The 26230-nt window shown below is 41.5% G+C and overlaps 2 protein-coding genes and 1 non-coding gene across 2 annotated transcripts in view; 2 read left to right on the forward strand and 1 right to left on the reverse strand.

The window, feature by feature from the left end:
• Window positions 1-26230, forward strand: part of LOC138242764 (zinc finger protein 271-like) — a 1399044-nt gene that overhangs the window by 996194 nt on the left and 376620 nt on the right.
• Window positions 1-26230, forward strand: part of LOC138243332 (antigen WC1.1-like) — a 157905-nt gene that overhangs the window by 35538 nt on the left and 96137 nt on the right. Inside the window, exons 13-14 of the mRNA XM_069198895.1 lie at window positions 13961-14074; window positions 14179-14382. Coding sequence (XP_069054996.1) covers window positions 13961-14074; window positions 14179-14382 — 318 coding nt within the window. The remainder of the gene's footprint in view (window positions 1-13960; window positions 14075-14178; window positions 14383-26230) is intronic.
• Window positions 5752-5862, reverse strand: trnal-caa (transfer RNA leucine (anticodon CAA)). Its single transcript has 2 exons — window positions 5825-5862; window positions 5752-5797 (listed from the first exon to the last, which is right to left on the reverse strand). It is a non-coding gene; the product is annotated as a tRNA-Leu (tRNA).

Raw genomic sequence — 26230 nt, forward strand, 5'->3', positions numbered from 1 at the left:
TAAAAAATATCGCGTTTAAAAAGAATACAGAGATGCCGGCGATAGAAAACGGAGCGTCTTAAGTGCGCGCTATCACTGAACTAAACTCCCGATCGGTAAGTTTGTCGACGGCTTTTTAATTGTGTTAGGAAGAACAAACAGTCCACAGTGTACATTTTAAAGGTCTAAGCAAAACAATCAGACCTGAGGATTGGGATTAGGATCCAGAACAGGAGCCTTTACTTCTTTGTATACTGAGCTTTCGGGTGAACGTAAAAGTGAAAGACAAATTTGCAATTTTCACTTTTTGATTAAGGAATAAGAAAACACCATCCTTCGAGCTGGATTCAAACCAGGGACATAAGAAATGCCCACTGTTTTTGTCTATAGTCTTAAGATCTAGCAATTGAGCTATCGAGAGGTCGGAAAGGAAACGCTTTGTCACACATGTAGCCCAATGTAGTGTAGTGTTCCACTATTTAAATCCCAGTTCGACGTCAAAATACTCACTCCCATAGTCTCGTTCAGAAGAAGAAATGGACCAGGCTTCCACTGTATAAACATCTAGAGTTCTTATAAAACGTTTGAAGGGACATCAGTGCAGGCTGAAATTGGCCCTTTTTCTAGTGGGATCAGGATCATACAGTGCCTTGCGAAAGTATTCGGCCCCCTTGAACTTTTCAACCTTTTGCCACATTTCAGGCTTCAAACATAAAGATATAATTTTTTTATTTTATGTGAAGAATCACCAACAAGTGGGACACAATTGTGAAGTGGAACGAAATCTATTGGATTTTTGAAACTTTTTTAACTAATAAAAAAATGAAAAGTGGGGCGTGCAAAATTATTCGGCCCCCTTGCGTTAATACTTTGTAGAGCGACCTTTTGCTGCGATTACAGCTGCAAGTCGCTTGGGGTATGTCTCTATCAGTTTTGCACATCGAGAGACTGAAATTCTTGCCCATTCTTCCTTGCAAAACAGCTCAAGCTCAGTGAGGTTGGATGGAGAGCGTTTGTGAACAGCAGTTTTCAGCTCTTTCCACAGATTCTCGATTGGATTCAGGTCTGGACTTTGACTTGGCCATTCAAACACCTGGATACGTTTATTTGTGAACCATTCCTTTGTAGATTTTGCTTTATGTTTGGGATCATTGTCTTGTTGGAAGATAAATCTCCGTCCCAGTTTCAGGTCTTTTGCAGACTCCAACAGGTTTTCATCCAGAATGGTCCTGTATTTGGCTGCATCCATCTTCCCCTCAATTTTAACCATCTTCCCTGTCCCTGCTGAAGAAAAGCAGGCCCAAACCATGATGCTGCCACCACCATGTTTGACAGTGGGGATGGTGTGTTGAGGGTGATGAGCTGTGTTGCTTTTACGCCAAACATATCGTTTTGCATTGTGGCCAAAAAGTTCGATTTTGGTTTCATCTGACCAGAGCACCTTCTTCCACATGTTTGGGGTGTCTCCCAGGTGGCTTGTGGCAAACTTTAGACGAGACTTTTTATGGATATCTTTGAGAAATGGCTTTCTTCTTGCCACTCTTCCATAAAGGCCAGATTTGTGCAGTGTAAGACTGATTGTTGTCCTATGGACAGACTCTCCCACCTCAGCTGTAGTTCTCTGCAGTTCATCCAGAGTGATCATGGGCCTCTTGGCTGCATCTCTGATCAGTCTTCTCCTTGTCTGAGCTGAAAGTTTAGAGGGACGGCCAGGTCTTGGTAGATTTGCAGTGGTCTGATACTCCTTCCATTTCAAGATGATCGCTTGCACAGTGCTCCTTGGGATGTTTGAAGCTTGGGAAATCTTTTTGTATCCAAATCCGGCTTTAAACTTCTCCACAACAGTATTACGGACCTGCCTGGTGTGTTCCTTGGTCTTCATGATGCTCTCTGCGCTTTCAACAGAACCTTGAGACTATCACAGAGCAGGTGCATTTATACAGAGACTTGATTACACACAGGTGGATTCTATTTATCACCATCAGTCATTTAGGACAACATTGGATCATTCAGAGATCCTCGCTGAACTTCTGGAGTGAGTTTGCTGCACTGAAAGTAAAGGGGCCGAATAATTTTGCACGCCCCACTTTTCATTTTTTTACTAGTTAAAAAAGTTTCAAAAATCCAATAGATTTCGTTCCACTTCACAATTGTGTCCCACTTGTTGGTGATTCTTCACATAAAATAAAAAATTTATATTTTTATGTTTGAAGCCTGAAATGTGGCAAAAGGTTGAAAAGTTCAAGGGGGCCGAATACTTTCGCAAGGCACTGTATAAAACCTTTCTTTTGGATTGAGAAGAGGATCATGGAGACACTCAAAATATCCCTGTCTTTGCTTCTTTCAAGAATGAATGGAGTATTGAGCTGCAAGCATCAGTTTAAATCAAAACTCTCTGCTACTGCAGTTGCTTGTTTGAGAGTTTCTTCAAATCTTTCAACTGAACGTTGATATCAAGGGATATTGACGGTAATATCATAGGGACTTTGGTTTTCTTTTGATCGAAAATTGTATTAAAATACAAGCCTCTTTCACAGTTGTATAATACTTTCCCTTGCATCCTCAGATAAAATTTCTAAATACCACAAAGTTACAACATATGGAATAGCATTTATTTTAAAAAAGTATTTTAAAATTAGCATTTATTTTGAGCTATATTTAGAGCTTAGTAAAGATAGCATTGCTAATATTAATGGAGTAGAAATGTAAGATGAATTGATAGCTTTTTCTGAACTAAAAAAGTCCTACAACGCCTCCTGAAATAGGTAAGGACTCATAGCAAGACATTGCTATTGCATTGCGCATTTTGCAGATACGACCAGTTTCTGCTTCTGGTGAGTGCATCTTTTCCAAACTGAAATTAACAAGAACATTTTCAAGATGCGCCATGTCCCTAAATCGTTCATCAGGACTACTATTAATATCAGGTGAAAGCAGTACAAAGCATAAATTTAACCTAAATATTAAGAGACTATATCTGTCAGCTACTGCTGTAAGCATGTTCAGCCAACGCTAGAAATATTACTGCTCTACTACAGTAGCTAAAGAAAGCAAGTCCGACTTAGAAACGGATCACAAGTCGAAAACATAAACTGACAAGGATGGGATTTGAACCTATTCGTGCAAAGCACAATGGATTAGCAGTCCATCGCCTTAACCACTTGGCCACCTCATCACGCGCGCCACCCCCCTTGGGCATGATTTTGCTCGGCGACCAGGCTCAGCGCACATCGACCTCAGATGTCTCAGAGCGGTGTGTCCAAGCGGCTGTATAAGAATAGGTAATAGGTTTATTCCATGCCGAAAAAAAGAAGAACGAGAACACAACGTTTCGCCCGTGGAGCCTTCTTCAGGTTTGAGAGAGACAGGGCAGTAGGCAAAGGTAAAATAGTGAGAGAACAAAGGTTTGAGGGTGGTTACCCACCTGTATAAGAATAGTATTCTGTCGGTGCTGTGGTAAAGCTGGTTAAAACACCTGTTTCCTAAAGAGGAAATCCTGGATCCGAATTCCAGCGGTACCTTTTTTTCCTGTCTTGTTTTACAGAATATGTCATTTGGGACACTCAAAGAGGTCTTGATTTGGTTTAATGCGTTTATTCATTTCCTTTGCAGAACAACTTGTTTTTTTAAAATCATACAGCTTGCGAAAGATGAAATGCGAGTGAATTTTTTTGTTCACCAAAAGTATGTAAATGAAAAAAAGCAAGGTGTAAGCATTTCTGTGGTGCAATCGGTTAGCGTTTTCAGCTATTAACCCCCAGGTGGGTTTTTTGATCCCACCCAGGGACGCACTTCTTCCTATAGTAAACATCATCACCGCAAAAATTTAATTGTTCCGCAAAACCTGAACTATTTTGATATTTGCAGTAGTAAACAATTGAGTACCAGAGTCAACATTACCGGGAATTTCCAATAATTACTGACAATGGCAACTTGCAAGCAGTTAGTATTCACCCATGGAATTATATGTTCCAGTGAGTGGCGGGAGAATTCACTTATGCTCCCGTTGCATCTTCAGCTAAAGTAATTTAAAAAACAATGCAAAATTGTTCGAGAACTTGACAAGCAAAAACAACAGATCGCCGGAGTTCTATTTTAATATTTTCGTATATTTTCCTTAATTTGAATATAAATGTTAACATAAACGCTGTTCAATATAATGTAATGTTGTTGTACTTTTAAAATATTTTAGCTGAGGGTGAGAGGGGGGATATTACGCCTTGCCAAACATCTAAAATAACTGTAAAAGGGGGTGGCATTTTAATTAAACTGGCAATCAAAAGAAAGTTACAATTTGTATGGTATTATGTTCAATATCCCTCGATATTGAAGGTCAGATGAGGAATTTGAAGAAACTATCAAAGAAACAACGGCAATAGCAGAGGGTGTTGATTTTGAACCAGGGTTTGCACCTCAATAATCCATCAGTCTTCGCTTGACAGGCTTCCTCAAGATATTCGGTGTTCTATACAAAAAATCGACAATTAAGCGCAAATGTGACAAGAGGCAAAGACTGCGGCAGAGGAGGAATAAACTCCACACGATGACTGTATGTATACGTCTGTCTAATATTCGGCCCCTGCAGGGGCATCATATTCGCTGAACTGCGTGCCAGCGTGTGTACGGGCTTATACTGTAATTCAAGAATATCAATGGTCAGACGCTTACAACGGGTGTTTGTGTTTGTATTATTTAGATAATTGAAAAAACATTCAAAACTACAGCTCGAATGAAATTTAAAAAAAAGTTTATTTGTCTCTTTGCTGTAACAACTGTGCCAAAACTATTCAGATACATCAGAATAGCATCAGAATGTAACTAGATTTTATTGGATTTTAGGAAATGTATTTTTGCGCATTTCTCTATACGATCAGAATACCTTCCTGTTTTCACCGTTTATTGTTTCTGCCTATGATATCTCGGAAAGAAAGACCCAGTATCTGTTCACCGAAATAATTCAGGAGTTTGCAGTGGTTTGAGAGGAGTGTATGAAGGTAATGAAGGAGGGAGGACACGCGCATTCTGCACGGGGAGCGCAGAGCAATGAGTCGGGCCTGCAGCTCTCCGAGTCTTTTCTTATACAACCTCGCGGAGTCCGGACACAGCGTCTCCAGCCAGTGTTGAAGGTTTACAGTTCAGAAAACGGCTGTCTCGAGCAGAAACTGATCTTCCTGCTTTACTTAAGGTTTGGTTATTGTGGGGGTTTAGCGCTTGTATCTCTCTTCTCTTACTAAACACTAACTACTGTAAAGTATATAAATAGAAGCTAAAATGCAGCTAAAATACTTCAGTAAGGCCGTGCAGATAGGAAAGTTTAATAAAAATGTTTTATGATCTATGTTCTAGTTGCCCATATATTTTTAACTCTCTGTTCGAGCTCTGATTTAATCCTCTCGGCTCCTGCCGCTGTCACTGGGAGAGTGGCTGCATTCCGTAGGGCTACAGGCTGATTTCACAATGCCACATTTAATGAAATACAGGGGAAACCGCAAGGAAAACAATATGTTTTAATACATCTTCTTCTGGATTTATATTTCGGTCTTTCACCTTTGAATGCATACCTTGACCGTAAATCTTTACTCGATTACAGGCACCCCAAACAGTTCTTAAGGGAGAAATCGAAGCCTATTTGACTTTCTGCTAATCACATTGAAATGTTCACGAAGCATTTCCCTGCCCATCATGTGCCCGCAAGCCGGTTTCTCCGTTTTCTTCTTTCTGTCGTTGTCAGCGAGCACAAGAAGACAGGAAAAATGCAGGAGAGGGAAAAGCTGTCAGGAGTGGGATTTGAACCCACGCCTCTATTCAGAGACCAGAACACCCAAGCAATGGAAAGACAGGAGTCCTTGAGTCTGGCGCCTTAGACCACTCGGCCATCCTGACAAGGCACGCAAGATGGTGTGTTAAAAGCACCAGTAGTTCACAAAACTGAGAAATGCTTTGCTGGAGAAGCGCCACGTTGCCTAATGTTGCCTAAACGGATCACAGAAATCAAATATTCGGATCGATTTAGAGTGTGCTTTACAGCCTTTGTGTAATATTTTAAATTGTTTTAAAAAAGTGTGTACTGTGTACTACGTTTAGGACTAGTTAGTGTGGTAGAATATGGAGATCATCTCCAGCTCTGAGCTCAACTGCAACAACAAGTCGTGCTGAACAAAGTCAGAGTTCAGCTGAACCTTTGCTCAGTGTGGTGCTCAGGACTCAGGAGTATTGTTGTGGTTCTAATTAGCACGAACTGCAGGGGCTCTGAATCAGAACATTTCAATTTATCTGTTCAGTAAGTTAAAATGCAGGACACATTAAAATCGGATTATTACTGTGTCTCTGTCCCGTTTGTATATAACCGGATGTTTAAAAGATACCAGTAAGGACACACAACTACTAATGTGGTACTTATTGGAAATAGTCCCAAAACAAGTACGTCCGGCAGCTGGTAGACCCCTGTAATAGTTTTGCAGTGACACTTTGAAGATTTACACTCTATTTAAATATTAATTTACTAAATTTCAGTTCTCTTTTCTCACACTCCCTGGCATAACTGAACTCTCACTCTCGCATACTAAAGGCTTTACATGCATTAGCTGTGATACAGATTCTAATAAAGACAGAATGAAACTGTTTGTTTTGTGTCTCATGGTGATCCTCTTCTCGATCTAAATGAAATGTTTAATATTATCCCTCGAGAAAGAAAGGAGTCAATTTCCGCCTGGAATGATTGATGCTCCATCAAACATTTTGTAATATCTCCGGAAGTTTATACAGTAGAATCCTGGTTTGTGGCTTAAATTCAAGGTAAACAAGACTAAGGAAACAAGTTGGAAACGATGTCGATCTGGGATTTAAATCATCCGGAACATTTCACTACATTGGGCAGTATGTGCCAGAGAGCAACTCCCGACATCTGTTGATAGCTCAGTTGGTAGAGCGGAGGACTGTAGTGGAAACAAGAGGCCATCTTTAGGTTGCTGGTTTGACTCTGGCTCGAAGGAAGGTGCCCTTTGTGTATTTCAGTTAAAATAGCTGATCTTTTTTTCACTCAGACTTTGAACAAAAGCTCAATAAATGACGAAGCAGAGGCTCTTGTTCCGAATTCAGCTCACATCTGATTGTCTTGTTTTGGCCAAGATCTGATCTTTGAATTCAGGGACTACTCTGTCTGCTTTGTACAGTAATTCAAAAGTAGATACAAATGTCACATTTTTATTGTAGATATAAAGGTGTTCTCTGTTTTCAAAGGATAGGTACTTAATTGGCTTTATGATTTGGTTTTGATTTTGTATCGTTGTATTATTAAGTTTGTGCTTTTTGTGTTTTTAACATATTGTGAACTTATTTTTGAAACAAATGCTTACAAAGGCAGACATGGCACACATCTGTTTATACCAGCGGTGAATTGTATATTTTTATTAAGTAGAAGCTACTGCGCACTTCATGCAAGCTGTTGTGTGAATGAAAATTCATATGTTCATAGGAAGGCAGAATAAAATCCAGAACTGTGTTGGCGATATCGATAAACAGGGCTCATGTTCACAACAAAACTTTACTGTATAAAAAGTTAAAATTCGTAAATATATATTTTTTTTATTATGCAAAGTGTCTGTTAAACCATTCATGAAGGATTTTTAGACAAAAAAACACACCATTATATGAGAAAATATATTTACTATATCTGCATTTAACTCACTTTTTAACACTTTCAATTTCAAGGCCGATATAAATTGTTGCCCTGCTTTTTTGTCATAAATACACAAGCTTGTTATGTCTTGTGTCAGAAATAAACTGCATGAAATTTGCTAAAGCAACAAAAAGTAAGCGCCACAAAGAAGACAGACATTTGCGTTTATAGTGCAATGTTATCTCGAGCCTTTAAAATTACTTTAAATGCAATTTGTTTTTCTCTGTGGCTCTAAGGCTTTGTCATTTACTTTAGTTATTAAGGAGAACATTATGTTAATCGTATAGATGAAACGTTTAATATATTCAGGTGGGTAGCTACGTCAGCATGCATATCTGCAAAGGAACAAGTAATATTGTAGGTTTATTCCATGCTGAAAAGAGAAGAGAGAAAACAAACCTGAAGAAGGTTTCACAGCTGAAACGTTGTGTTTTCTCTCTTCTCTTTTTAGTATGGAATAAACCTATTACTTGTTCCTTTAATATATTGTGCGGTTTGACTCAAAATGCTTTACTACTACAAGAGAGGATTATGGTATGGAGGATGAGACAAATTTATGATTTCTTGGAAGAAAATGTTTTTTCTTTGCATTCGAAATGAATCGAAACTTTAGTGCGACACACAAACCCTTTGTCTTTTTTAAAGATATAATATTTTTAAACAGACAGTATAGAAAACGTTTTTTTTTACTAAGCAATTTTGGCCGGGGGCGATGCATTACTAGTAGTGGCGCTGAGGTCACTATGGTGCAGTTGAGCACCGTAAGATTAGGGCCAGTGACATAATGTATAACGCATCTGACTTCGGAACAGAAAATTGTAGGTTTGACTCCTGCCTGGCTCATGTTGCTTTTTTAACACGGTACTGTCTGACGATCAGCTCCTGCTCTGAGCTCAATAGTAATGCAAAACTGCGTAACAAAGTTGGCGAGCAGCTGAACTTGTGCTCAGTAGTCAGTACGGTGCTGAGGGTTCAGTACTGGCGTTGTTCTAATTAGCACGAACTGCAATGGCTCTGAATCTGACCATTTCTATGGAAGCCCGTTTCCGCCAGGGAGTAAAAATAAAAACGCGCTATGGTATCTCAGAATTCCGACTTAGTAACTGAGAATTGCGACTTAAAAACTCAGAATTCCGACTTTATATCTCGTAATTGCGACTTTATATCTCATATTTGGGACTTCAAAATAACCCATATTTCATTGTCTGTCCTTTTGTTATTGTAACGGATTCGGGTTCCAGGGCTTGTGTCCTCGCCGCTCCCACCCTAGTTCATGCCTCACTGCATTGGCTCGAACCCAGGCCTTGCCAGCTGAGCTAAAGAAGAGTTTCTTTTTTAAGTAAAAAAGGACATACAATGGAAATATTTTAAAAGTATAAGTTTCAGCTTTTATAATTGTGAATTCTTCTGGATGTGAAGTGTCTATTTCTGTATCGTATTTCATATTCTGTCTTCGTTTTTGTATTTCTGGTGTTTAAATTAAAAAAAAAATTAAAAGCCCACCGTCCACTATTCCATCCGTGTACTATGGAAGCCTCACTACCATAAAAATTAGTGTAATTAATTTGATTTTTATCAGGGCACTGTACAAGACAAGTCTTCAGGCTTATAGATCCTATGATCTTGTACGATTCATCAATATAGTGTAACGGAACGGCCAACATACAATTTGTAGTTCAGGTGGGTAGCTGCGTCAGCATGCGTAGGCTGCAAAGGAACAAGTAATAGGTTTATTCCATGCTGAAAAAAAGAAGAAAGAAAATATGTTTTGGCCAAAATGTACCAGTAAACTTTACATTAACAATACCAGCCAACGATACATTATTATTTCACACCGGTTCTACAGGAATCTACAGCAGAGCCCTGAGTTGACTCCCAGATTCCCACTGAGCCCATAGAATTCCACATCACCCATCACTCCTGCACACAGTCTGCTGAGAGCGCCTGTCCATAAACTACTGGATTGAGAATGGGTTCAAATAATTCCCCATTTTCTTAATTCTACATCAAAGGACTGTTAAAGGTCTATTTGAAGGCATTGATTCGTATTCTTAAACCAGATGAACGCCTGGAATAAGTTAATATTACTTATACATAGTCGTGCTACAATACTCCAGTTGAAGGCATGCTTCTAGCTTTGTGGTACTCTGGTGCGTCACAAATTTATGTTTGAATTTCTGTGGATGAACTACTATAGGTGTACCCTCGCTCACTTTCTTTAGCGACAGTCGTTGCTCTTCATCTGTGATGTATTTGCCTGTTTTTCAGTTCACTTCCCTGCAAGGAATATTTACCTCAGAGCTCTCTTTCACAGACTGCAGGCGCTATGATTGTTAACAGGTGTTATAGTGATGACATCTTTCTGTATGATCAGGACAGGAGCTGCAGGTCCACTGTGTTGTGGCTGCAGTACAATTTTAGCTTATTATTACAATACTTTTTAACAGCGACAGATTCTTAAGATCATGAGGTGTTTACGATATTATTTAAGTATTAAGATGCTACTACATTCGGAACTGTCCCATAGGATTCAGTGTTCCATCAGTTTGGCACTAAACTGCTTAGTCTATTGCAGGAATTGTACTTAGTCCTGTCCTGTAGTGTCCTCTAGAGAGCAGCAGCTGTTTCCTTGGACTCATTGCAATTGGTAACATTGTGATTACTGAGCAGGGGACTTAAGTCAGCAGACGAGCGAGTTGCAAATCGGTACTAATCTGGCGTACAGAGCTGCATGTTAATCTCTGGATCATCTCCAGTTAATGTGATGCTGTTCTTACCTTGCAATTGACCCAATCTGACTACTGGCACCAACAACCCTGTTATTACAAATAAACTTTTTATGTACATACAGTGATAAATAAGTTAGGTGGAGAGGTTTGGCAGCCCATATTCAGTCAAAGGTGTGTGTGCAGATCACTGTGATATACAGGCATCAACAAACTGACAAATACAATATTAAATGTTTAACTGATAAAACCCAAATGAACCAAACCTGAATAAATTAGTGGTGGAAAAGAGTCTTTTTATATAGCAAAAGGTCTCTGAGCCTTTGGTAAGAACGATGGGTATATAACCCATTGTCCTCAATATTAGAAATGAATCCTTGAGTACTGCTGTTTTACCAACGGTCCCCAAAAGTGCTGCCATTACCCCCGTCCCATAAAAGCCTAACATTACCCTTTCTTGCATAAACTGTAGAACGTGCCTTCACATTTCAGTTGCAGTTTAATCTATTATCACACTACTCCCCACTTCATAACCTTCGCTCTTCTAATTCTGGTCTCCTAACTGTCCCCCAAGCCCATCTACACTGTATGGGTGACAGGGCCTTCTCCTGTTATGTCCCCAGGCTCTGGAACTCTCTGCCCAAGGATAGCAGAGTCACCTTCCCTAAACTCCTTCAAATTCAGACTCAACACCTTGTTCTGTAGAAGAGCCTTTACTGAACTGGTTCCATTCTTTACCCCTCTGCTTCTACTTTCCTTAGTACCATCATCCATGGTCTCCTCTGTCTATTGGAATTGTTTTATCCTGTGTGTTCTTATTGTAATTATGTCAAGTACTTTGAGAAGCCACCTTTGGAACCATTATATAAAATAGTTTATCCTAAAACCTTGAAGCTTTAATAGGGCAGTGCAGTAGGGCTAAAAATTAACAGTGTTAGTGGGCCATCATGATTTGTGCAAATTATAGGTAGTCACAAAGGGAGACTAGGATTCACGCCATGGGACACTGAAACAGGGGAGAGGCTTTGTGTAGTAAGTGTTCAGTCTCAATCCACACAGTCTGTGCTGCTGGTAGAGGTGGTTGTGAACACCTGTCTTCCCAGTCAAGTGCTGGGATCTCCAATTTCAATCCTAATACTCCTCATGACTGTCCAATACCACTGCTGTGAAACCAACGCCCATAAGACAAGACCTCCAAGATTCTAACTGTACCATTATTCACTGATGTTTGTGCACCAGTATTGTTCCTTTGCTAAGGAATGGAAGGCCTACTTTACACCAAGCCCCCGTTGACAATTCCTTCCTTGTGTTTATTTTAGACAGTTTGTGCAGCCTAGAATAGGACACCAGATCTCACCCTTACTGGGCACTACAGTAGCAACTCACACTCCATAAGCACTACCCCTCTCGGAAATGGGAGGATTTCCAGTATATTGAACACCTCTGTCTCTCCCCCAGTAAAGAGTGTCACACTGCCCTGCCCAAGGAATAGTGCGGCCACCTTCCCCCAGTACAACGCTTTATTACTCCAGACATTTTCAGTCCTCATTGGCAGCAATACGGGAAGCATTCTTGAAAGGGGAACCCCCACAAATACTTCCATTGATTAATGGGTCTCACGTCCCTTGAATTCCTCCACCCCATTAAAACCTATAAACCATAAAGAAACAAGGGCAGGCAGAAGGCAGAAGGGCAGAAGCTTTATTGAAATGTTGCCATTACAAGGCGACTGGAGGCAGGAGAGTCACAAGGGCCAGGCTGGAGCCTTCATTCAGGCACCTGGGGACGAAGAAGGAGAACAATCCAGCTACACTGCAGGACACCCACCCCTATAGGGGCTCCACCTGCCAGACCCTACCTGTCCACTGGCCAACATCTCCAAAATCCTCTGCTCCCCCCCACATCCTCACCGGTGCTCTCAGCATCTTCACTGGAGCTCTGAGGGTCTCCCTCCTCATCCTCAGTCCAGTCAGCTCCCACCTCCAGAGGAGCTTCTACTGGTGCCACAGCCACCCTACTACTGGTCACCAGGCTCCTGGTACCTGTGGACAAGCAACACCCAGGATTGAGGGATCTGCTATACCCAGAGACCCACAGTCTACTCATTTACACAGTCCTTTTGTCCAGCACAGGATCATTCCTCAGTTGTCCAAGCATAGTTGTCTCTTGGGCAGAGATGCATCCACAAGGGATAGAGAACCAGACCCACCTTCATTCCGACTGCCAGCACACCTGGACTCACAGCAGGCACAGACCTCATGGTCACCATACAGCTCCTCCCACCTGGAGGAGAGGAGGACAGGTGAGGCCTCCACCTGGCATGTCCCAGAGCACCCTCAGCAGGCTCCTTGCAGAAGTACCTCTTAGCCTCCCTGTTGTAGGTGCAGGACTTGGTCCCTGGTGTTGCTTTAGCAGGAGCCACAGCCATGACAGTGCATGTACAGCTCAGTCACTTCATGCTGCAAGAGGGAAGGTCACAGCATTAAGGGATCAAGGCCAATAGAGGGACAGAGAAGGACCTTCTGCCATCAGTGAAGGCAAGCTGGCAACTCTAGGCACTACAGCTGCCACAGTCTGGTTCACATCTAGATCATGGATGGAAAAGCAGACCATGGATCAGTAGAGCAAGAAGGCTGAGCAGCCTTTGAGAGCAGTACCTTCCTGGACAGCTTCTTCTGGAAGAGAAAGGCATCAATCGTGAAGCGGAGCACATCCTTCTGCTTGGAGGGGACAAACCTGGACAGGCAGCCATCTGCCTTGCTGTCCACCATGCACCTGGGGACAAGGACAAGGATGAACCCCTGCAGGCTCTCAGGGCTCCTGCCCACCTCTCCTCCCAGAAGGGGCCGTACCCCAAGTTGTCGATCACGGGGAAACGGGGTTGGGAGTGCTGGTCCGGTTTCTCTGTTACGTAACACGAGTGGATGTACAGCCTCTGCTCCACTGTGGCAAAGTAGGCAGTGGCCTGGAAGTACATGGGCTGACCCAGGAAGTACTCATCCTTAGGAGAGAGCCGGACCCAGTGGGCTGGAGAGAGAGGCAGCATTACACCTGCACACAGCACCCCCTGCAGGCAGGAGCCACTCACTCAAGGAGCTTACAGTTGGTGGTGAGCAGCACAAAGCTGTGCTTGTTCTTCAGGTCCTTGAAGAAGGTCCTTCTCCTGGCCCATGTGGGGACATAGCCAACCTTGTAGGAGTAGTGGAACCTGCAGGACAGAGGGGTTGAGGGGCATCTGGACACTTTCCCCAGCAGCTTCTCCGCAGCAGCAGAGCCCTGCCTACCTGTTGTAGGAGCACTTGACAGGCACAGAGAAGGGAATGAAGTGATGCACAGGCGCACTGGAGGAGGGCGGGGCATAGCGGAGAGTGTTGGAGTACACCAGGCGGCCCTGGACAACCTGCAGGGTCACAGAGGAAGGGATATTCCCAGAAAAGGCAACCCCGATACCGGCCCTACAGCTCACATCGATACACTGCCTGTAGATGAAGACCCGCTTACCGATCGCTCGGTGCCGCACTCGTGAAGCCCGTAGCTGAAGTAGAAGTAACTGCGTGTGGTTCGGCTGACGCTGCAGTTGCCCAAGGTCACCTCCGATGGCCGACAGCCGAAGCCGAACAGGAGCCGACTGACCCTCACATACATCCTGCTGGAGTCGCACCACACAGCCACTGCTCGGGTGCCCCCGATGGCCGGGCGAGCTGGCTGCCGCCCTCGCTGGGGAGGAAACAGGACGCTCTTGATGTAGGCGGGTAAGGGGCGGCTGCCGGCTTCATCTTCTCCTTGTCGAAGTAGGGCGAGTACGCGTCTCTGGATACGGGAAGGCGGCGGAAGTCGGGAGCTAAGGACAGCGAGTCGTTCTCGCTTGCAGACAGGTCTTCGGAGGGCGCATCTGCCAGGTTCAAGTCCTCCGACAGGGCTGCGTCTTCGAGAGCCGGGATGTCGGCCTGGAGCGCTAATTCCCGAGAGTCCCAGCCAGCCGGCCCGGCGGAGATCAATGCGGGGAGCCCAGCCCCAGCACACAGGCACAGCATAAAGAGAAACGAGCGCATCGCCAAATTAACGTCCCGCTAAATTGCTACAGGAGTAAAATAAGTAAACCAATAAACTGTGTTGAAGCAAGAAAGCATAAAGTGTGAATGCGGTGAATAGGTTTTTATACTGGCAGGACCTGCTACCACACACCTGGTCACACTACCGCTCAATCAACACAATCAATTACACACAGAGACTCGGATTGTTCTCAGGGTCTAATTAGAACCTGCTTCCAGTCTGAGGCGGGACTCCGTGAAGCCTCCTGAACACTTTCCCGTGTGTATCTGACCTCAGCGGAGGAGTTCAACGCAATTTCGACAGAATTAAATCACCCACACGTGTAAAATTTGCTCAGATTAATTTATTGTTCAATTAGTTTCTAATTTCCAAGGACAGTGTGTTAAACTCGCTGTCAGACAGAGTACGGAACATGCGACACGTCCGTCCACACTTTCTTTTATCGAGGGGGCTGTTCTATCAACATGTACCAACAATAATTTTACTATTTTTCATGTGTAATTGCATGTCATATTAAAATGTGTAATACAAGCATTTCTTTGTTTTCCAGTAAAGAAATACTGATCAGCTTTTGACATGATCTGATAATAATTTGTCTGATTTTCCAGAGATTGCTTTGGAGAACCAATGGAAGCCCGTTTCCGCCAGGGAGTAAAAAAAAAAACGCACTATGGTATCTCTGAATTGTGACTTAAAATCATAGAATTGCGACCTAAAAACTCAGAATTTTGACTTTATCTCTCACATTTGCGACTTCGAAATAGCCCCTATTTCATTGTCTGTCCTTTTGTTATTGTAACGGATTCGGGTTCTAGGGCTTGTGCCCTCGCCGCTCCCGCCCTACTTCGTGCCTCAAACCCCGTATTGGCTCAAACCCAGGTCTTGCTGGCTAGAATATGAAATAAGATACAGAAGCGGCGAGGGCACAAGCCCTAGAACCCGAATCCGTTACAATAACAAAAGGACAGACAATGAAATATGGGCTATTTCGACGTTGCAAATGTGAGAGATAAAGTCAAAATTCTGAGTTTTTAGGTCGCAATTCTGAGTTACTTAGTCGGAATTCTGCGGTACATTACTACAGTATGTAGGACAAGTTAATGTAGAATCATTACTATGTCTGTCTTTTGTTTGTATGTAAATGAATGTCTTTGACAACTTAATGTTAGTTTTTAATTTAGTTTTACGATGTAGGTCATGCGTTGACATATGCACGAGCATACGAAATGTCTCACTCCTGATTCAGCTCATGCTCCATAGGAGAGAAGAGATTCCTCCTGCTTCTCGCACAATCATATCAGAACAGAAGCCCGTGTCGCCCAGCTCTGATTCAAGAGCGACTCGCATCTTCAGCCCTTTTTTTATTCGTGATCCTTATTTTCCTTAGTTATGATCAATATTGAACTTTTTCTAAATAAAACGACAATAATCAAACATGCAGGCAGACTTTTAAAAAGTATTAGGAGCTGACAGGGTGCCCCTTTGGAATAGTTGTCAGAAAATGTGAGAAAAGGAAAGGTACGTAAGCTCTCACACACAGCATTGGAGATTGGCATCTGATTGAAAAAAAAACTACCTGTCTCCCCAGCATTTAACGGTGCTGTTGTTTTGATTTTACATATTGTTAGCATTTTAATGAATTGTTAAAAGATTGATATACAAATCTCTAAATAAGAAAACGTAAAAACCCTAGCTGTAAGCAATTGGCCATTCATATTCCTGAATTTTAAATCCCTGTGTTTTTCTGTATCCGAATGCCTGGTGCAGCTAATTTGAAAGCAGAGTCTACCATTTACTGTATTGCAAAAGCGTATTGTTCCCACCAAGGAAAAAAAATCCTGAGTTTACAGGAGTAAAAGAGGAAACAAATGCAAACACCGTTTAGAAAAAAACACACACGTCTCAGGCCTTAACCATGACAAGGATGGGATTTGAACCTAGACGAGCAGAGCACAATGAATTAGCAATCCAAAAAGTGACTCCTGTTTAATTTTCTTTTCGCTTGCTCGATTTATAGTACGTTCCTAAATCCTTATAACCGATAAACTAAACGGCTTCATGTGCCACAGCATTCTGCTGCAGGTACGGTTTGCACCGTGTATTGGGCGAACCCGAATGAAATATTTCAAATATGTGAAGAATTTCATGAAACCTGAAAAAAGAAGATCACAGCCAATGTCAACAATTCGGAGCCTGTAGGCAGCTTCAACAGAACAAAACGATCTGAAGCCGCAATTCTTTCATTGAGTGTATTGTGACACTACGCTGCTGCTTTTACTGCTACTTCTGCTGCCGTTGCTTTAAACTCTACTCAGCGGGCAAGTAAAGTTGTACAAGGAATAGACTACTTTGAGCCATCCAAATTCCATTATGTGAATTTAAGCTTTTTTTTTATTAATAACAGCATTAGTAATACAATGCGTGCTCAGAAACCTTACTTATTAGCTTATGAAGCAACAGTGTTTCGACAATTTGCGGTCTTCAAAAAGTAAACGCTGAAGTTTTTATACTTCTTTGTGAGCAGATCACCTTTGATTTAGAAAAGGAAAACTTACTCCCCTGTTGCTTTCATCTGAATCGAGACCCAAGCGCTAAGAAAGCTGAAAAATGCAGAAGTCATAAACCCGATTTTAATTTAGATACACATTTTCTAATGCAGCCTTCATTACAAGACAGTCTATTTCTCGAAAGCGTTTTATGTAAAAAAGAGAAAAACGAAAATATGTGGATGACAATATTTAAAAGCTGAAGATTTTACTTTTGAGAAATTGTCATTTTATGTATCTAGACGCTTTTCAACCGCTGGTTTTGGAACTTTGCTGTGCTTCCTGCATCATTTTCAGTGTTATAAAGTGGGTGTTGAGGGAGCGATCACTGTAGAACAGTTGATAGGTTGGAGCTGTTCAGACTACTCTTGTTATTTCTCAAATGCTTCCATCATTTTTCTTTCACGCTACGACGCGAGTGTGTACATGTGTTTGGTTTTCGTTTCACTGATTCTCATTGAAGATTCGTGAATTAACGACGAAAGAATCAGTTGCCTCGGAAAGCAGAAGGTTTGGTTCTCAACGATCTTGAAGACACGCCCATGTAGTGCAGCGTGTGATATTTGTACTATAAAAGACCAAGTGCTCAAAGTGACGTCTGCGTTTACCGTTTAGACTTTTCATCTCGGGCGCACTTTTAGAAAGCAAAGATAGAGCAGTTGTGTTGAATCACACTACGACAGCTGTTAGCAGAGTGGCGCAGCGGAAGCGTGCTGGGCCCATAACCCAGAGGTCGATGGATCGAAACCATCCTCTGCTATACACACCGTCAGTCTAATGAAGTGAATTTAAACCTTTTTTTTTCTCTCGTGTGTGTGGAAGCTTCACACTTCGTTAATTGTATTCGTTAATCTTTACCAATAGCAGATGCCCAAATGTATCTTTGGTTGTTCTGTGATCCTTCATAGTTTCCTCAATTCCTTCAAATTAACATCCATATCAAAGCAATTATATATATATATTACAATTAAGGTACATATTAAAAATATCAACGCACATTTGTATAATGCTCATTTAATAATGATTGTCAAGGATTGTCAAGTTCTCCAACAAATCTGTGTTCTAATTTTAAAATATTTTTGCTAAGGATACAACGGGTGTATAAATGAATTCTCCCAACAGCCAGTTAAAAAAAAATTCCACACGTGAGGATGGTTTTCTTGGACATTGACTTAGGTACTGAATTGTTTACTTGTTTTAGTTGCACACGAGTAAAACACGAAGATTTCCTGCAACATTCAAGAGGGTTTGCGAAGAAATCACTTCAATTATTAGCGCAGATTATGTTTACATCATCACAATCTGAAGCACGTCCCTAAGTGCGTTTGACCCACCAGCCATTTGTTTAACAGCTGCACAGGGACACATTCCCGTTGCTTTTCACAAATCACTGGCATTTTTTGCAGCATTTCTTCTGTCCTGAGAAGCAAAGTTTTTGTATTTTATCTTTCAGAAGTTGTATGAATTTCTTGAAGTTCAGAAAAAACTTGTTCCAGAAAAGAAATGAACACTTGCTTCAAAGTAAATCAAGACGTATGTATCTCTTGCTGTGTCTGCTCTTATCTGTCCATCTCTCTCTCCTCTTCTCTTACTCTGGCAGTCTGTGCAGAGTTTCTGAAGGAGATGTAACACCACTTGGAAAAGAAGAAAAATTCTCAGGAAAATTCTCAGGCAGAATAAAAAATCATTATTCTCTTCTCAGTCAGATTCATAGCTCAGACTCACACTCAGACAGGATCTCAACTCCGTACTGCTCTCTATCCTCACAATTCAGAACCAGAAGATATTCAGAAAATCAGTGCTGCTACATGAACAATATCAGACAGAACAGCCTGGACTCATGTCACATTTCCCCATTTTATCCTTCCTCCCAGCCCTCTTAGAGACATGAAAGAGCTCCTGGTTCTCCTCTCTGTGAGAGGGCTCAGGGGTCACTGATCTGGCAGCTGTGGGCTCTGTTCCAGGTCGAAAGCAAGAAGGTTCTATTAACGCTTTCCAGGACTTCCAGCCCTTCAGTATTACTTTCTTTACTGTATGTCAGCCTCCCAAAATGTTTATAAATGTTTTATAACACATATGAGTGTGAAATTATTTTATTATTTATATATAGTATTTATGTAATAAACACCAGTAGTGACACTATGATCAGTATATTGATTATTTGTAGCCGATGGTCCGATGGTCATGTCTACAATAGTGACCATTTGACCAGTCTGTAGCTCTGAGCAGTGGGACTCAGATCACACAGAAGACCTGCCTGTGTGTGATTCCATACCAGCCCTGGGATTCAGCTACTCTCACAAATGTCTCACAGACCGTCTTATAAATTTACAATTAGATGAAGTCATGTAACAGTTTTACAGATAATTTAAATAATCAGACAGCAGTTTTGGCAGTGGATACATCTCCACATGGGGGAAAGAAACTGAAATATATGTGCTCACTGTAAAGTAGGAAGAGGTGGTCAGACAAGCAAAACAACTTTGCAGATAATGTGAAGTGACATTGTTTTGTGTTAATCAGCTCACAGATTTCGCTTCATGTGCCTTAAGCTGTGCAATTTGTATGGTTGTTGAATGAGATTGATTTCTTCACAAGCCCAGTCAATTGCCAGTGGAGAGCTTGCCGGCTCACACCTTCATTAAGACTCTCTTTAAGATTTCATTGTCAAGTCGCCTCCTTTGCATACAATAGTAGCACCGACACTAAGAGAAAGGATGAGAAATGGCGTTTATCAAGCGATTGCAGTGTTTGTTTGACTGAGGATCCTTGTGTGCCGAACTGGCCTCTGGAGAAGTGTAGTGCAGTAAAACAGAAGGTTTGTGTCACTCAAGATTGTTACAGAACAGAACAATACAATTACAATACTTTTATGAGAGTAAATATTACTGGTGCATCACAGTTCTTATAATGGTGAAAACAGGAGCACCTTCTCTACATTTTTGACTGAAGTATTTAAACGGAAAGAAATACTATCACTACGCAATGTTCTAGTCTGATGAAACAATGTATAGAATTAGGTGACAATATCGGAATTCATTCAAATGCACAAGATTAATTTTCAGCAACAAAAAAAGTGCTTGGAAATATTTTACAAGAATGAAACCTTACATTCACCCTCTACATTAGCAGAGAACAGTAGGACAGAAGGTTAGTGTCACTGGACACTGCGTCAGAGAGGCCGATCTCTTCTCCCTCATTATGCAGGCTTACCCACTCATGATGAACTGTACTCCAGCGATACTCAGCTGCCATCATCGACTCAGACATGACGTTCATGTACATATTATACCCTAATATGTCACTGCGTTACAATAATTTGATCAAAACAACTGGTGAAAAAATAATAATCAAATATTTCTTTCCTTCTTTTAGTAGATAAAGACTTTATCCAAAAAAGAAGCATTTATTCCTTTCCTCTCCTACCAGCCCTTACAAGTCACCCAGTTTTTAATTTAGAGCTGGATTAAAGCTCTAGTCTCTTGGTGTGAGTTGGAACCCCACTGCTGCCAAATATCTCCAACTATCTCAGTGTTAAGAAGCAAAAAACACACATTTGCTGCAGAAGTAACAGGAGAATTTGTGCCATTCAGCCTTATAGCGTGATGTCATTTTCTCATGCTCATTTTTAGATGCTTGTGATCGAATCTATGATTCTTATGAGTGTGCCCTCGATAAAGGTAGCACAGATATAACGTGCCAAGTTTTCAGAGAACCGCATTAAATACAGGTCAGAAGAAGGCGACAAAGTGTCCGCTAGGCAGTTCAGCGATTTCAACGGTGTTCTCTGTTGACACCCGACGTTCTCCAAAAGAGTAAGGTGTTGGGAGTGTGGCTGGGTGGTCTAAGTGCTGGGGTTGTGCTCCATTTTCTTCGCTGGGTTAGGTTTGAATCTTGCCGCTGCTAAGTGTTGGTGGGTTAAGACCTTCCTTCTATTGCGACTTCAATGGGTAAAAGCTTTGCTTGACAGTCTGTCGAGAGACTGAACTAGGTGTTTCAAGATAGTCTTTGTCAACTTAACATCAAGGCATAAAAAAGCCTCATTTTGTGTTCCCAACAGCAATGCTCTTAGGTCCCTTCAGCATTATGCAGGGAACAACATCTGCCGTGATCACTTTTGAGTCAGTGTGAATCGAAGTGTGCCGCAATTGTTTTTAAAATTGGTACTGTAGGCATGGTGCATTTGTCTGTGAAACTTGAATGCTGTGCTTTTTCACGCAGAATCATCGGCAGGAGCAAAGCTTATTCAATCTTTCCGCACAGCGCTCCATCAGAAATACTTTGTCCAAGTTTTGAAGAGATTGTGGGATTCTCTGCACACGTTCACATCGCGTACCTCAAACAACACCACCATTCGATGGGAAATTGATTCTGCTTCTTGCAGTTGTTCCTGTGGTTGGAGTAGTTACAAAGTTGCACTTTCCTCCACCTTCTGCTATAGTATTCATTGGGTGAGCTTCATCATTTGGCTCAGAAAGGTCAACTGTGCTTCGGAAAAAATCAGCTGCAGTGTCGTTATTTTGTCGGTGAGTATGGCTGTCTTTTAAAGCACATGAAAAACACGAGTTTGTGGATTTCTCCAAATAGCAACGAATTCAGTTGTGCAGTGCTTTACTGCTTTCAGAGGGTCTTTTATCGACGCTGCTATAGTAGAGAAACGACATAATCACAAACGCAACCATTTGTGCTGGCTGTTTCACTAAGTATTAAGCTTTTTCAACTATCACATGATTTTAACTAATTTAACATCATCTCCAGGAGAGCACCTTGCACTGCTCACTGAGCTGATGTACAGTATGTGCCCATTTCTCAAAAATTAAATATCATCTAAACTGATTTTTTCTATTTTAAATGCTTTCCTACTCTTTTAATATTTCAGTTAAATCTTGAAGTAATTTCCATTGATATTAATCCTAGTCCCGATGAACGATTCTGGGACATGGTGTACCTTGAATAATGTTCTTATAGGTTTCAGTTTGGAAAAGTGCGCTCTCCAGAAGCTACCGAAACCTCTAATGGTCGCACAAAGCTTAATGCAATAGCAACGTTTGGGGTTGAAAAAGAATATTACTTGCTATGAATACGAACACTGTTACATGAGGCGCATAAGGACTATTTTAGCTCAGATCATCAATTTATCTTATATTTCTACTCCATTAATATCGCTATTGAGTGTTAAAGGTAGGTCCTGGCAATACTTCATGAGATCTTCTTAAGAAAACTTAAACAAATATATTTCCAGTGCTGAACAAAAAGTAAAAAATACAGATTATGTGCAACTGATAAAATCTCTCTTCCAGGGATGTTGTAGCCACATGCAAATTACTTCATCAGCTTTAAAAGTTTCTTTTGCATTTATAAGATGATCAGCATGACACTCAAAACATACCTGTATTCAGTAAGCGCTGAGTCTGCTGGCTGAGCAAGTTGCCTCCTCACACACAATAGCAGCCCCGAAGCTAAGATAAATGAAGAGAAATTGCTTTTATTGGGCACTTTTCATATCCGATGAGCTTGACATCTCCCAAGGGTGATGGAGTTCTTTTGCGACACTGCTTTTCCCTTTTTTCTTCTTTCTGTACTCTGATGGAAAAAAAACGAGAAAGCATGTAAGGGAAAAATGTATTTTTTTTCATGGAGAAAATGTGCACCAGGAAATGTTTTGTTTTGAAGAAGTGATTTAACATGATACATGACCTAATTTACTGTAGCAAATGCTCACACTGCAAGGTCTGCTTTACTACAAGAGAGAAGTAGAGTGAAGATGTCATAATTTCACTGCCTTGTTGAAGAAAACATTTTTTCTTTGAATTCTAAATCAATCAGAATTTCAGAATGACACAAAAACCCTTTGTCTGTTTTAAAGATATGATATTTTAAAACTGATAAAAATGTAGAAAACACGTTTCTCACTAAGAAATTTTAGATGGGGTGGTATATTACTAGTTGCAGCGCTAAACTCACCATGGTGCAATTCTGTTACATGATTGGCCAGTGGTTTAATGGAAAACGCATCTGTTTTTGCATCATGAGATTGTAGGTTCGACTTCTACCGGATTCGTGTGATTTTAAATCAGGCTCCTCAGAAATAGATGTCCATTATGTGAATGAACCGCACCTGAAAGCAAACGTTGGGTCAGGTTTCCTTTCTTTCCTGCATGAAATAGCAAATTGTTACAAAAAGCACCAGCTAATGTCCAATAGCGTTGGTCATTTTAATTAACATGAATATACTGTAAGGTCTTGGTACATGGGAGTAGATTTCATGCACAATTTAAAAAAGGGCAAATAATATTTATTTTATTTAATACAAAAGTGACCTAAAACTCTGTAACTTTCAGGTTAGCTTGAACCTGTAATAAAAAAGGGGCCTGAAACCGTTCTGTGATGTAACTGTCTTACGTATGTGATGTTTCACAGATGTGCAGTGTGCCTTTTCTCTTGTCGTGTTCAAAATGACTTGCTGTGCAATCTCTTGAATGTGTGTTCTGTACTGCTCTGTTATTTCATTTAGATTATCTATGTGGTATACAGATAAAACTGGACTGCATGGTGTAATGTCTGGGTTCAGCACCAGCTGGACCTGAAAACACATCAGCCGATCTCGACATTATTTGAACACACAACCTTCTGAGGTGGTGTCAGATGTGCTACCATTGCACCACCAGGTCACTCCGTAGAAGTGCTTTTAATTCCCCCAAGGAGAAAAATCAGCGTCCCTGAAAAAGTGTTTTTTTCATTCTCTCCTGTGAGGATGCCGGTCTTCCAACGAGGGTCTCTTCTTCCCAGACCACAGATTATTCTTCCTGTCTGGCTCTCACACAGAGAGCAGACACACCGACTCCAATAATGTGTTTACTACATCTGTAGATCTGACCCTCTACAGCCCTGATATTCCTGGACAGGATCCCATATTGAGCAGTATTTATCGTGTTGTGAACTTACAGTGTGTACACAATGCACTTTATACACAAAGTAAGTGTTTTTGTAACTCTAGGACGTTTTGTGAAAATGTTACTGGCATGCCAAAATTGCACCCTCAACTGAACAGTCCCACCCCCCTCAGTTTTGGATAAAAGGTTTGGATAAAAAGTTTTTGAACACTTTCACTTAACTTGCCCCGTAAAAAATAGTTGTACTTTGTCAATGGTCAGATAACTACACTAACCCCGAATTCACAGTTACTACATCGGACTGTTTGATGTGCAGGAGGGCTATCCGTCCAGGAACAGCATGTTACATAGTGTCTATGTTTTGGGGTGTCAACATTATTACGACCTTATTTGCTCAGGTGGACCACTGCCTTGCAGTAGTTTATCCTTATACTTATAGTACAATCGTTATATAACTAGGACTGTAGTTATAGAAGTTTGTACTTTCTGTTGGTTTTACAATGATTTCTTAATGATTCAGAACCTCGTTACTGTTGATGTTGTTGCAAAAATGAACACATATGGTTGATGCTCCAGACAAAAATAATCACGTGAGTTCTGATGAACGTGGAACTGTTCTTCATCACTAAATACCAGATTGCTTGTCGTTATCTTCTAACATGAAATACTAATCTGTGGCATGCTTGTGAGAATTCACTTGGATGGTTGCAACGGCTCCGTTTAAACCAAAATATCACTGCCCCCCTCAGGATTTCAGATGCCCCCCTACAGATCATTCACCTGGCGCCAGTCCTGGGTATAATGTTGAACATAGCTGCCTTGAAAGCAGTTAATCTGGGTGTGATTCCCACCTGATCCATCGACAAACCTTTTCCAATGAATCTTCGATCGATTTAAAAAAGTCTTGAAACTGGTAGGCTAGGGAAGAAGCACTGTTTGAGTGCACTGAGGAAAATGTGCTACTGTGCTGTGTTGCTCCAGTAGCGCAATTGGTCAGGTTGGGGTGCTTTTAAAGCGTAGTTATGTTGAGGTTGTGAGTTAAATCATCACATGGAGTAGTTTCTGTTTTCAGCTACAGAAACTCGCTGTTGAATTTAAGTCTGTTCTTGTGTTGCTTTTTCTGCTCGATGGAGCTGTGTTAATGCAGGCACACCTGCTTCCACGTCAAGTTATTTTATTGTTGCTCACAAACCAACACACTGCAGACACCTCTGATATTGTCACTGCTTGTGAGCCACATGTTCCTGCTGTCAGCCTACCATGTTCATGCACATCTAGAAATATTACTGTTACAGTATAGGAGCGAACAAACGAAACGAAAGCACACCAAGTTTAAAAAGGTCAAAACATGTCAAAGCCCTTCCTCGACGAGGATGGGGTTCAAACCTACTTGTGCAGAGTATCATGTATTAAGAAGTTGTTGTTTTAACCACTAGGCCACCTCCATACACACTTTAGCGCCTTCCGGACATGAGTTGGCTCTTTCCCCATGCTCGAGGGTAATTTTCCTCTTCCACCTACAATTTCAACATTTACCTTGGGAGATGTCAAACCACAGAGCCCGTGCTGCGTTTCAGTGCCGGCTGTAGTGGACACCCCGTTGAACATAAAAAGCAAATTGAGCTCCTTGGACATAAGCCATTTCTCGTCACTTGCTCAGCGAGCAGGCTCAGCGCACACTGAATGCAGGTGTCTCAGAGCAATTGAGATGTGTCCAAGTGGCTGTAAAAGGGATATTTGATGCCAGTGCCGTGGCTTAGTTCTCCGACAGCAGGCGTAGCGGCGCGCCGGTTGGAGTATTCTCAGTCGCATTTAATGGGAACGTCATGGCAGCGTCAGCTCAAACCACCAAATGGAGACGGGTGTGCCGACAAGCTGACCCTGCTGATGCGGGATTAACACTAGGATGAGAGAATGCTGTGGCTTAGTTGGTTAAAGCACCTGCCTACTATACAAGAGATTGTGGATTTGAATCCCTGTGGTGCCTTCCTTCCTGTCTTGCTGCATAGTTTATCATTATGGACAGCAACATGGTTCTACATTAAATTTAATGGATGTGTTCATTCAATTTTTGGAACAACTTGTTTTTAAAAAAATCCATACAAATTGCGAAAGATAAAATACTCATCTGTTTTGTCAGTGCAGAGGAATTACTGCCAGCTGGCAAGGAAACAAAAATGATTTTTTTGTCTTTAGTCAAAAACCTGTGAATGTAGAAAAAAGGTGATGTGCGTTAGTTTCTATGGCACAGTCAGTCAGCATATCCTTCAGTTAAACATAACGTTGGTAAATCAAAAGTCCCCAGAGATGCATTTCAAATTAATCTGACCTCAACCGTCTCCCCTAAATGTGATG

This window comes from Lepisosteus oculatus, chromosome 14 (assembly GCF_040954835.1).
Source record: "Lepisosteus oculatus isolate fLepOcu1 chromosome 14, fLepOcu1.hap2, whole genome shotgun sequence".
Lineage (NCBI taxonomy): Eukaryota > Metazoa > Chordata > Actinopteri > Semionotiformes > Lepisosteidae > Lepisosteus > Lepisosteus oculatus.